The sequence below is a fragment of the Aquarana catesbeiana genome, linkage group LG04 (assembly GCF_042186555.1).
Source record: "Aquarana catesbeiana isolate 2022-GZ linkage group LG04, ASM4218655v1, whole genome shotgun sequence".
NCBI lineage: Eukaryota > Metazoa > Chordata > Amphibia > Anura > Ranidae > Aquarana > Aquarana catesbeiana.
Genome location: NC_133327.1, coordinates 689987009 through 690001274, shown reverse-complemented (window position 1 = coordinate 690001274; position 14266 = coordinate 689987009). Strand labels below are relative to the sequence as shown.

The window sequence follows — 14266 nt, the reverse complement described above, 5'->3', positions numbered from 1 at the left end:
CCGTACACGGACAGACTCTACCGTACACGGACAGACTCTACCGTACACGGACAGACTCTACCGTACACGGACAGACTCTACCGTACACGGACAGACTCTACCGTACACGGACAGACTCTACCGTACACGGACAGACTCTACCGTACACGGGCAGACTTTACTCTACCGTACACGGGCAGACTTTACTCTACCGTACACGGGCAGACTCTACCGTACACGGGCAGACTTTACCGTACACGGGCAGACTTTACCGTACACGGACAGACTTTACCGTACACGGACAGACTTTACCGTACACGGACAGACTTTACCGTACACGGACAGACTTTACTATACTGTACACGGACAGACTTTACCGTACACGGACAGACTTTACTCTACCGTACACGGACAGACTTTACTCTACCGTACACGGACAGACTTGACTCTACCGTACACGGGCAGACTTTACTCTACCGTACACGGACAGACTTGACTCTACCGTACACGGACAGACTTGACTCTACCGTACACGGACAGACTTGACTCTACCGTACACGGACAGACTTGACTCTACCGTACACGGACAGACTTGACCGTACACGGACAGACTTGACCGTACACGGGCAGACTTGACCGTACACGGGCAGACTTGACCGTACACGGGCAGACTTGACCGTACACGGGCAGACTTGACCGTACACGGGCAGACTTGACCGTACACGGGCAGACTTGACCGTACACGGGCAGACTTGACCGTACACGGGCAGACTTGACCGTACACGGGCAGACTTTACCGTACACGGGCAGACTTTACCGTACACGGGCAGACTTTACCGTACACGGGCAGACTTTACTCTACCGTACACGGGCAGACTTTACCGTACACGGGCAGACTTTACCGTACACGGGCAGACTTTACCGTACACGGGCAGACTTTACCGTACACGGGCAGACTTTACCGTACACGGGCAGACTTTACCGTACACGGGCAGACTTTACCGTACACGGGCAGACTCTACCGTACACGGGCAGACTCTACCGTACACGGGCAGACTCTACCGTACACGGGCAGACTCTACCGTACACGGGCAGACTCTACCGTACACGGGCAGACTCTACCGTACACGGGCAGACTCTACCGTACACGGGCAGACTCTACCGTACACGGGCAGACTCTACCGTACACGGGCAGACTCTACCGTACACGGGCAGACTCTACCGTACACGGGCAGACTCTACCGTACACGGGCAGACTCTACCGTACACGGGCAGACTCTACCGTACACGGGCAGACTCTACCGTACACGGGCAGACTTTACCGTACACGGGCAGACTCTACCGTACACGGGCAGACTTTACCGTACACGGGCAGACTTTACCGTACACGGGCAGACTTTACTCTACCGTACACGGGCAGACTTTACCGTACACGGGCAGACTTTACCGTACACGGGCAGACTTTACCGTACACGGGCAGACTTTACCGTACACGGGCAGACTTTACCGTACACGGACAGACTTTACCGTACACGGACAGACTTTACCGTACACGGACAGACTTTACCGTACACGGACAGACTTTACCGTACACGGACAGACTTTACCGTACACGGACAGACTTTACCGTACACGGACAGACTTTACTCTACCGTACACGGACAGACTTTACTCTACCGTACACGGACAGACTTTACTCTACCGTACACGGACAGACTTTACTCTACCGTACACGGACAGACTTTACTCTACCGTACACGGGCAGACTTTACCGTACACGGACAGACTTTACCGTACACGGACAGACTTTACTCTACCGTACACGGGCAGACTTTACCGTACACGGGCAGACTTTACCGTACACGGACAGACTTTACTCTACCGTACACGGACAGACTTTACCGTACACGGACAGACTTTACTCTACCGTACACGGGCAGACTTTACCGTACACGGGCAGACTTTACTCTACCGTACACGGGCAGACTTTACCGTACACGGACAGACTTTACTCTACCGTACACGGACAGACTCTACCGTACACGGACAGACTCTACCGTACACGGACAGACTCTACCGTACACGGACAGACTCTACCGTACACGGACAGACTCTACCGTACACGGACAGACTCTACCGTACACGGACAGACTCTACCGTACACGGACAGACTCTACCGTACACGGACAGACTCTACCGTACACGGACAGACTTTACTCTACCGTACACGGACAGACTTTACTCTACCGTACACGGACAGACTTTACTCTACCGTACACGGACAGACTTTACTCTACCGTACACGGACAGACTTTACCGTACACGGACAGACTTTACTCTACCGTACACGGACAGACTTTACCGTACACGGACAGACTTTACTCTACCGTACACGGACAGACTTTTACCGTACACGGACAGACTTTACTATACCGTACACGGACAGACTTTACCGTACACGGACAGACTTTACTCTACCGTACACGGGACAGACTTTACCGTACACGGACAGACTTTACTATACTGTACACGGACAGACTTTACTCTACCGTACACGGACAGACTTTACCGTACACGGACAGACTTTACTCTACCGTACACGGACAGACTTTACTCTACCGTACACGGACAGACTTTACCGTACACGGACAGACTTTACCGTACACGGACAGACTTTACTCTACCGTACACGGACAGACTCTACCGTACACGGACAGACTTTACCGTACACGGGCAGACTTTACCGTACACGGGCAGACTTTACCGTACACGGGCAGACTTTACCGTACACGGGCAGACTTTACCCGTACACGGGCAGACTTTACCGTACACGGGCAGACTTTACCGTACACGGGCAGACTTTACCGTACACGGACAGACTTTACCGTACACGGACAGACTTTACCGTACACGGACAGACTTTACCGTACACGGACAGACTTTACCGTACACGGACAGACTTTACCGTACACGGACAGACTTTACCGTACACGGACAGACTTTACCGTACACGGACAGACTTTACCGTACACGGACAGACTTTACCGTACACGGACAGACTTTACCGTACACGGACAGACTTTACTCTACCGTACACGGACAGACTTTACTGTACACGGACAGACTTTACTCTACCGTACACGGACAGACTTTACTCTACCGTACACGGACAGACTTTACTCTACCGTACACGGACAGACTTTACTCTACCGTACACGGGCAGACTTTACCGTACACGGACAGACTTTACCGTACACGGACAGACTTTACTCTACCGTACACGGGCAGACTTTACCGTACACGGGCAGACTTTACTCTACCGTACACGGGCAGACTTTACCGTACACGGGCAGACTTTACTCTACCGTACACGGGCAGACTTTACCGTACACGGACAGACTTTACTCTACCGTACACGGACAGACTTTACTCTACCGTACACGGGCAGACTTTACCGTACACGGGCAGACTTTACTCTACCGTACACGGGCAGACTTTACCGTACACGGACAGACTTTACTCTACCGTACACGGACAGACTTTACTCTACCGTACACGGACAGACTCTACCGTACACGGACAGACTCTACCGTACACGGACAGACTCTACCGTACACGGACAGACTCTACCGTACACGGACAGACTCTACCGTACACGGACAGACTCTACCGTACACGGACAGACTCTACCGTACACGGACAGACTTTACCGTACACGGACAGACTTTACTCTACCGTACACGGACAGACTTTACTCTACCGTACACGGACAGACTTTACCGTACACGGACAGACTTTACTCTACCGTACACGGACAGACTTTACCGTACACGGACAGACTTTACTCTACCGTACACGGACAGACTTTACCGTACACGGACAGACTTTACTCTACCGTACACGGACAGACTTTACCGTACACGGACAGACTTTACTCTACCGTACACGGACAGACTTTACCGTACACGGACAGACTTTACTCTACCGTACACGGACAGACTTTACTATACTGTACACGGACAGACTTTACTCTACCGTACACGGACAGACTTTACCGTACACGGACAGACTTTACTCTACCGTACACGGACAGACTTTACTCTACCGTACACGGACAGACTTTACCGTACACGGACAGACTTTACCGTACACGGACAGACTTTACCGTACACGGACAGACTTTACTCTACCGTACACGGACAGACTTTACCGTACACGGACAGACTTTACTCTACCGTACACGGACAGACTTTACTCTACCGTACACGGACAGACTTTACTCTACCGTACACAGACAGACTTTACTCTACCGTACACGGACAGACTTTACTCTACCGTACACGGACAGACTTTACTCTACCGTACACGGACAGACTTTACTCTACCGTACACGGACAGACTTTACTCTACCGTACACGGACAGACTTTACTCTACCGTACACGGACAGACTTTACTCTAACGTACACGGACAGACTTTACTCTACCGTACACGGGCAGACTTTACTCTACCGTACACGGACAGACTTTACCGTACACGGACAGACTTTACTCTACCGTACACGGACAGACTTTACTCTACCGTACACGGACAGACTTTACCGTACACGGACAGACTTTACCGTACACGGACAGACTTTACCGTACACGGACAGACTTTACTCTACGTACACGGACAGACTCTACCGTACACGGACAGACTTTACCGTACACGGGCAGACTTTACCGTACACGGGCAGACTTTACCTCGTACACGGGCAGACTTTACCGTACACGGGCAGACTTTACCGTACACGGGCAGACTTTACCGTAACGGGCAGACTTTACCGTACACGGGCAGACTTTACCGTACACGGGCAGACTTTACCGTACACGGGCAGACTTTACCGTACACGGGCAGACTTTACCGTACACGGGCAGACTTTACCGTACACGGAGCAGACTTTACCGTACACGGGCAGACTTTACCGTACACGGACAGACTTTACCGTACACGGACAGACTTTACCGTACACGGACAGACTTTACCGTACACGGACAGACTTTACCGTACACGGACAGACTTTACCGTACACGGACAGACTTTACGTACACGGACAGACTTTACGTACACGGACAGACTTTACCGTACACGGACAGACTTTACCGTACACGGACAGACTTTACCGTACACGGACAGACTTTACTCTACCGTACACGGGCAGACTTTACCGTACACGGACAGACTTTACTCTACCGTACACGGGCAGACTTTACCGTACACGGGCAGACTTTACTCTACCGTACACGGGCAGACTTTACCGTACACGGACAGACTTTACTCTACCGTACACGGGCAGACTTTACCGTACACGGGCAGACTTTACTCTACCGTACACGGGCAGACTTTACCGTACACGGACAGACTTTACTCTACCGTACACGGACAGACTTTACTCTACCGTACACGGACAGACTCTACCGTACACGGACAGACTCTACCGTACACGGACAGACTCTACCGTACACGGACAGACTCTACCGTACACGGACAGACTCTACCGTACACGGACAGACTCATACCGTACACGGACAGACTTTACCGTACACGGACAGACTTACTCTACCGTACACGGACAGACTTACTCTACCGTACACGGACAGACTTTACCGTACACGGACAGACTTTACTCTACCGTACACGGACAGACTTTACCGTACACGGACAGACTTTACTCTACCGTACACGGACAGACTTTACCGTACACGGACAGACTTTACTCTACCGTACACGGACAGACTTTACCGTACACGGACAGACTTTACTATACCGTACACGGACAGACTTTACCGTACACGGACAGACTTTACTCTACCGTACACGGACAGACTTTACTATACTGTACACGGACAGACTTTACTCTACCGTACACGGACAGACTTTACCGTACACGGACAGACTTTACTCTACCGTACACGGACAGACTTTACTCTACCTGTACACGGACAGACTTACCGTACACGGACAGACTTTACTCTACCGTACACGGACAGACTTTACTCTACCGTACACGGACAGACTTTACTCTACCGTACACAGACAGACTTTACTCTACCGTACACGGACAGACTTTACTCTACCGTACACGGACAGACTTTACTCTACCGTACACGGACAGACTTTACTCTACCGTACACGGACAGACTTTACTCTACCGTACACGGACAGACTTTACTCTACCGTACACGGACAGACTTTACTCTACCGTACACGGACAGACTTTACTCTACCGTACACGGACAGACTTTACTCTACCGTACACGGGCAGACTTTACTCTACCGTACACGGACAGACTTTACCGTACACGGACAGACTTTACTCTACCGTACACGGACAGACTTTACTCTACCGTACACGGACAGACTTACCGTACACGGACAGACTTTACCGTACACGGACAGACTTTACCGTACACGGACAGACTTTACTCTACCGTACACGGACAGACTCTACCGTACACGGACAGACTTTACCGTACACGGGCAGACTTTACCGTACACGGGCAGACTTTACCGTACACGGGCAGACTTTACCGTACACGGGCAGACTTTACCGTACACGGGCAGACTTTACCGTACACGGGCAGACTTTACCGTACACGGGCAGACTTTACCGTACACGGGCAGACTTTACCGTACACGGGCAGACTTTACCGTACACGGACAGACTTTACCGTACACGGACAGACTTTACCGTACACGGACAGACTTTACCGTACACGGACAGACTTTACCGTACACGGACAGACTTTACCGTACACGGACAGACTTTACCGTACACGGACAGACTTTACCGTACACGGACAGACTTTACCGTACACGGACAGACTTTACCGTACACGGACAGACTTTACCGTACACGGACAGACTTTACTCTACCGTACACGGGCAGACTTTACCGTACACGGACAGACTTTACTCTACCGTACACGGGCAGACTTTACCGTACACGGGCAGACTTTACTCTACCGTACACGGACAGACTTTACCGTACACGGACAGACTTTACTCTACCGTACACGGGCAGACTTTACCGTACACGGACAGACTTTACTCTACCGTACACGGGCAGACTTTACCGTACACGGGCAGACTTTACTCTACCGTACACGGGCAGACTTTACCGTACACGGACAGACTTTACTCTACCGTACACGGACAGACTTTACTCTACCGTACACGGACAGACTCTACCGTACACGGACAGACTCTACCGTACACGGACAGACTCTACCGTACACGGACAGACTCTACCGTACACGGACAGACTCTACCGTACACGGACAGACTCTACCGTACACGGACAGACTTTACCGTACACGGACAGACTTTACTCTACCGTACACGGACAGACTTTACTCTACCGTACACGGACAGACTTTACCGTACACGGACAGACTTTACTCTACCGTACACGGACAGACTTTACCGTACACGGACAGACTTTACTCTACCGTACACGGACAGACTTTACCGTACACGGACAGACTTTACTCTACCGTACACGGACAGACTTTACCGTACACGGACAGACTTTACTATACCGTACACGGACAGACTTTACCGTACACGGACAGACTTTACTCTACCGTACACGGACAGACTTTACTATACTGTACACGGACAGACTTTACTCTACCGTACACGGACAGACTTTACCGTACACGGACAGACTTTACTCTACCGTACACGGACAGACTTTACTCTACCGTACACGGACAGACTTTACCGTACACGGACAGACTTTACCGTACACGGACAGACTTTACTCTACCGTACACGGACAGACTTTACCGTACACGGACAGACTTTACTCTACCGTACACGGACAGACTTTACTCTACCGTACACGGACAGACTTTACTCTACCGTACACGGACAGACTTTACTCTACCGTACACGGACAGACTTTACTCTACCGTACACGGACAGACTTTACTCTACCGTACACGGACAGACTTTACTCTACCGTACACGGACAGACTTTACTCTACCGTACACGGACAGACTTTACTCTACCGTACACGGACAGACTTTACTCTACCGTACACGGACAGACTTTACTCTACCGTACACGGACAGACTTTACTCTACCGTACACGGACAGACTTTACTATACTGTACACGGACAGACTTTACTATACTGTACACGGACAGACTTTACTATACTGTACACGGACAGACTTTACTATACTGTACACGGACAGACTTTACTATACTGTACACGGACAGACTTCTCACCAAGACAACATTTCTGGATTAAAAATCACTTTTTTTTTTTTATTGGTCTTATGTCATATTTTGATTTTCTGAGATACTGAATTTTGGGGCATCACTCGCTGTAAGGCATAATCAACATTAAAAGAAAAAAAAAAAACGCTTGAAATACATCACTCTGTGTGTAACGCATCTATATATAAAATATATGAGTTTAATTACTGAAATAAAATTAACTTTTTGATAATATTCAAATTTAAATGTGATGCACCTGTGTGTATATATATATATATATATATATTTTTAAATCAGGGTCATTTGGGTAGTTTCTGTTGTCATTATGATATAAAAAGAGTAAACACAGCTGATTGATAATAAATGGCTTCAGCCAAACACTAACCATGAGTGAGAGAAAAGATTTTGTGTTATCATTCATATTCTCTGAAAAATGGCCAAGAAATCATAAATTCTGCCAGGGTATGTAAACTTATGAGCGTATATATATATATAAATAAAGACACACACCATGAAGACACACCACAACACCTGCTTTGTGTCCTGTGCGTCCCCCCTGCTCACCGTATCAGGTCTGATTTCAGTCTGAATTTTTGGCTGAATTTGGACCAGAAGACGCTCAGGACTCCTGTGCAATTCGCTCCGGAGATGTGTGAACCGGAGATAAGACGTGAGAGCTGGTCATAATCTCCCGATATGCGAATTGGACGTCGGGTGGGAGGGATGGGGACGGGAACGGGACGGACTCTCGTCCAACTCACAATAGTGTGAACCCAGCCTTATGGTTTTGCACAGAGCAGCCCCGATCCTTCTCTTCTCAGGTCCCCCCCCTCGTCAGCGCTCCAGGCTCCTCCCCGCCCCCATCAAAAGCCGCTTTCCAAGGTGTCACCCAGCTATTAACACAAAGCGTGCAGCTCAGCCCCGCCCACCAACATTTGATTGACAGCAACAGGAGCCAATGGCTCTCACTGCTACAAATCTGAGAGTTGGGGGGGGGGGTCTATGCAGCCAATCAGACACAGATCGATCTGATCGGCTGCATCACTGGCCGCATAGCAACAAACGTAGAGCCGGAAGTGACGTCATAAATCAATGCTTGTCGGTTCTGACAGCTTTAGCTCCTGTCAATGTGAGGCCGGAGATGGATGCCGCCGATCGCATCGCTCCTGGACTTCCCAATCGCTCGGGAGAGCCCGGTATTGGCAGCAGCGGGGAGGGGGGGGGGGGGGGGGTATGACAGCGACAGAGTTCTTTGCCATGAGGTGCCATGTTGAACTTCCAGTGACCAGTATGAGAGAGTGAGAGCGATAACACCAAATTTAACACACCTGCTCCCCATTCACACCTGAGATCGCTGTATAATTGGCAATGGTCCCAAAAAATGTGTCAAAATTGTCCGATGTGTCCGCCATAATGTCGCAGTCATGATAAAAATCGCAGATCGCCGCTATTACTAATAAAAAAATAATAAAAAATGCCATAAATCTATCCCCTATTTTGTAGACGCTATAACTCAGTACACGCTTATTGTGATTTTTTTTACCAAAATATGGAGAATACGTATCGGCCTAAACGGAGGAAGAAATGTGTTTTTTTTATATATTTTGGGGGGATATTTATTATAGCAAAAAGTAAAAAAATAATGCTTTTTTCCCAAAATTGTCTCTCTTTTTTTGTTATAGCGCAAAAAATAAAAACCGCAGAGGTGATCAAATACCACCAAAAGAAAGCTCTATTTGTGGGAAAAAAAGGACGTCAATTTTGTTTGGGTGCAACTTTTTCACGACCGCGCAATTGTCAGTTAAAGCGACGCAGTGCCGAATTGCAAAAAGCGCTCTGGTCAGGAAGGGGGTAAAATCTTCCCGGGCTGAAGAGGTTAAGGAAACAACCTTAAGGTTGAATTCCTCTTTTCTGGTCAGAGCCGAGGCTGCAGGGTGCAGCAGGGACCGGTCATATAGGACGTGAGGACTACATTACCTGTCTGAGATGTCTCAGTTTTGCCGCTACCTCCAAGATTTCCTTTTCCACGCGCTCCAGTTTAGCGGTCTAGGAGAGAAAAGAGAGTCAGTTATACTTCCAGCAAAAATCATTACTGGCCAGACTGGTGTGCCGATCTTATTTAACCACTTAAGGGCCGCCCCCCCACATACATATACTGCGGCAGGGCCGCCCGTCCAGTATGGAAGTGGTTAATGTCCCTTTAAATAGTTATCTTGGGCCCAGCCCGGCCGAATGAACTGCTGAGAGACACATTAAACATGGAGGGAGGATTTCAGTCTTGCCGCGCTGCACCGGCTGATCTCCTCTGCTGAATTTGGTTATTATGTAATAGTATCATTTTATTGTTTAGTCCGAATAAAGTATTAAAAAAAAAAACCAAAAAACAAAAACAAGAAGCAAACCCCCACTAATATAAGCAGACACACACAGTCTTGCTTGCTCAGGAGAAGAAACAATTGTCAGTTACAATTACTTTAACTGGTAATTGCGCGGTCTTGTAACACTGTACACAAATGACATTTGTATATCATTTTTTTCTATTTTATTGAAATGAATGGTCAGGTCCTGAAAAGAGTTTTGGAAGCGCCGAAACACAGGAGCTTTCAACCCTTGCTTTGGGTTAAAAGTGCCGCTTAACAGCGCTAAAAACGAGCGGCGCTTGAGCGCTGACGCAGTGCGAAAGGGGTCTTATTGCAGCCAAAATGAATGTAAACATCCCTTTTGACAGCAATAGCAATCACAGGCACTCTTTATGGAGAGTTGGGCGGGGGGGGGGGGGGGGGTCTATGCAGCCAATCAGACACAGATCGATCTGACCGGCTGCTTCACTGGCCGCATAGCAACAAACGAAGAGCCGCAACCGGAAGTGACGACATAAATCAATGCTTGTCGGTTCCGACAGCTTTAGCTCCTGTCACTGTGAGGCCGGGGATGGATGCCGCCGCTCCCGGACTTCCCGATCGTTCGGGAGAGCCCAGTATTGGCAGCAGCGGGAGAGGGGGGGGGGGGGGGGGGCGCGTGACAGCGACAGAGTTCTTTGCCATGAGGTGCCATGTTGAACTTCCAGTGACCAGTATGAGAGAGTGAGAGCGATAACACCAAATTTAACACACCTGCTCCCCATTCACACCTGAGACCTTGTAACACTAACGAGTCACATGACACCGGGGAGGGAAAATGGCTAATTGGGCCCAATTTGGAGATTTTCACTTAGGGGTGTACTGACTTTTGTTGCCAGCGGTTTAGACATTAATGGCTGTGTGTTGAGTTATTTTGAGGGGACAGCAAATTTACACTGTTATACAAGCTGTACACTCACTACTTTACATTGTAGACAAGTGTCATTTCTTCAGTGTTGTCACATGAAAAGATAGAAGAAAAGATTCACACAAAATGTGTAAATTTTGTGATATACAGCATGTGATTGCGCCCGCACGATCCGCCCCGCCGCAGTGCATGTTCTATGACGGGATAGGGAAGTGGTCATGGATAATTCTCTCCGGCACTCACCAGGGACTCGAAGGTTTCCGGTTTTTCCTCGATCTTGCCGGCCTTCTTCATGCGGCTCAGACGCTTTTTCTCCACGAGCCCGGTACGGTCGAGGAATGTGTCATCGTCACTGTCGTAGAAATCCTCGTCCTCCCACTTCTTGGATTTTCTTTTCCGTGAAACTAGAAGTAGAAAAGGTGAGTTTAGAGCTGGAATTTATCACTCTGGGACCAAAGGCTTCGATGAAGGAAGGAAAGAAGAATAAGAGGAAGAGGAAGGAAGGAAGAGGAAGGAAGAGGAAGGAAGGAAGAGGAAGGAAGGAAGAGGAAGGAAGAGGAAGGAAGGAAGAGGAAGGAAGGAAGAGGAAGGAAGGAAGAGGAAGGAAGGAAGAGGAAGGAAGAGGAAGGAAGGAAGAGGAAGGAAGAGAGGAAGGAAGGAAGGAAGGAAGGAAGGAAGGAAGGAAGGAAGGAAGGAAGGAAGGAAGGAAGGAAGAAGTGAAGAATGGGAAGGAAGAAAGGAAGGAAGAATGAGAAGGAAGAAAAGGAAGAAAAGGAAGGAAGGAAGGAAGGAAGGAAGGAAGGAAGGAAGGAAGGAAGGAAGGAAGGAAGGAGAAAGTTGGGACTTGTGTCTTTTTTCAAGTAATAAAAACATCTCTGTCATTCTGAAGCTTCCCTCCAACCACTTTGCATGTTATTTTATATATACTGAGATTCTGTACTTGCCAAATATGCTGCAGAAATCTCCCTCCAGCCATTTTAACTGTGGGCAGCTGAAGTTGCTGCCTGTCCACTTCCTGTATTTACACAGAGACACACCCCCAGCTTTGCAGCTCTCATTGGTCCTCTTATGACTCATCCCCCCTCCCTTCCTGGTAAACTCTCAGGAGAGTGAGAGAGAAAGAGAGCTGTGTATGATGTCATATTCCTAGGCTAATGACCAGACAGGAAACAGGAAGTGGGCTGTATAAGGGATTTACTGGCAGAAAAAAATAATGGTTTTACTATCCAAAGATAAAACAACAACAACAACAACAAAAGAGCAGAAGATTTAATAGATGAAAAGATGAAGAAATGACTGAAGGTTCCACTTTAACCACGTTTAGCAAATCCCTCAGCAGTGGCACTCACCAGCCTCCTGGCGGAGCAAGCCTCTCATGTCCAGCGTGCGGCACGCCTCCAGAGCGCAGAGATTGGCCGCCTCCTTCTTCTTACCAGAATGGCTGACTTCCGCTACCAGCTGCTTCCCATTGGAATCGTCTGCCGGTAACCTGATGAGGAACACAAATGGATCATGAGATTCACCCAACCTTCAAGATTGGTCAGGAGCAACCTGGAGAAACATCACCTCCTGCCCCGTCCGCCCCTCCCCCAACATGGAAACATGAACACCGAGGGCAGATAATTCACCGGTTTTTAACCCCTTCAATACCGGGGGGCACTTATACACCTTCTGCCCAGACCAATTTTCAGCTTTCATCGCTGTCGCACTTTGAATGACAATTGCACGGTCGTGCGACGCTGTACCCAAACATTTTGGTCATTTTTTTTCCCCCCTACAAACGGAGCTCTTTCTTTTGGTGGTATTTGATCCCCTCTGGGGGTTTTATTTTTTGCGCTACAAAACAGAAAGTACGAACATTCTGAAAAAAATAAATGTTTTTCTTCATTTCTCTTACAAAACGTTGTAAATAATTAAGTTTTCTCCTTCCTTGATGGGCACTGATGAGATGGCACTTCTATGCAGCACTGATAGGTGGCACCGGATACAGCACTGATGGGCACTCATAGGTGGCACTGATGGGCACAGAGTGTCATCCCTAATGGCAATGATTGCCATCCCTGGTGGGCTCTAGTGGGCTTACCTGGTGGTCATGGGTGGGCATCCTTGGGGGAGGGGGGATGCACTGATAATCAATCAGTGCAGACCCCCCCCCCCCCCCTGTCAGGAGTGCAGCCAATCGGCTCTCCTTCTACTTGCGTCTGTCAGTGCGAGTGGTAGAAAGGGCGATACACGGCTTTTCCCTGTTTACACCGCGATCAGCTGTGATTGGACACGGCTGATCATGTGGTAAAGAGCCTCCGTCATAGGCCCTTTACCTAGATGGGAGATGTGGGTGAGTCTGACCGACACCACTGAATACATAGAATGCATTAAGGTGAAAAACGTTTACAACCCCTTTCATTACTACTGGGATTTTTATTTTTTGCTAATAAAACGAAAAATCGATAAAACGAAAAAAAAGACCGAACGATGTGTTTTTTTTTTTTTGTTATATAATTTTGCAAATAAATAATTTTCATAAATTTAGGCCAAAAATATATTCTGCTTCATTTCTTTGGTGAAAATAACCCAATTCAGTGAATATTATTTAGTCTGTAGGAAAGTTATAGAATCCGCAAACTATGTGATATATATCTGAAAATCGATCAATCCTGATGTACTGACGGACGATCTCATTTCTCGAAGCCAAAAATGCCAGGACAGTACAATCACCCCCCAGTACAAATACCCCCCAGTACAAATACCCC

The 14266-nt window shown here is 48.5% G+C and overlaps 1 protein-coding gene across 1 annotated transcript in view; it reads right to left on the bottom strand.

Annotated features, from left to right (window-relative positions):
* The window catches only part of SLC4A1AP (solute carrier family 4 member 1 adaptor protein), a 62157-nt gene that overhangs the window by 28569 nt on the left and 19322 nt on the right, over nucleotides 1-14266 (bottom strand). The window contains 3 exon segments of the mRNA XM_073628768.1: nucleotides 10227-10295; nucleotides 11760-11920; nucleotides 12866-13005. Of these exon segments, the coding sequence (XP_073484869.1) occupies nucleotides 10227-10295; nucleotides 11760-11920; nucleotides 12866-13005 (370 nt within the window).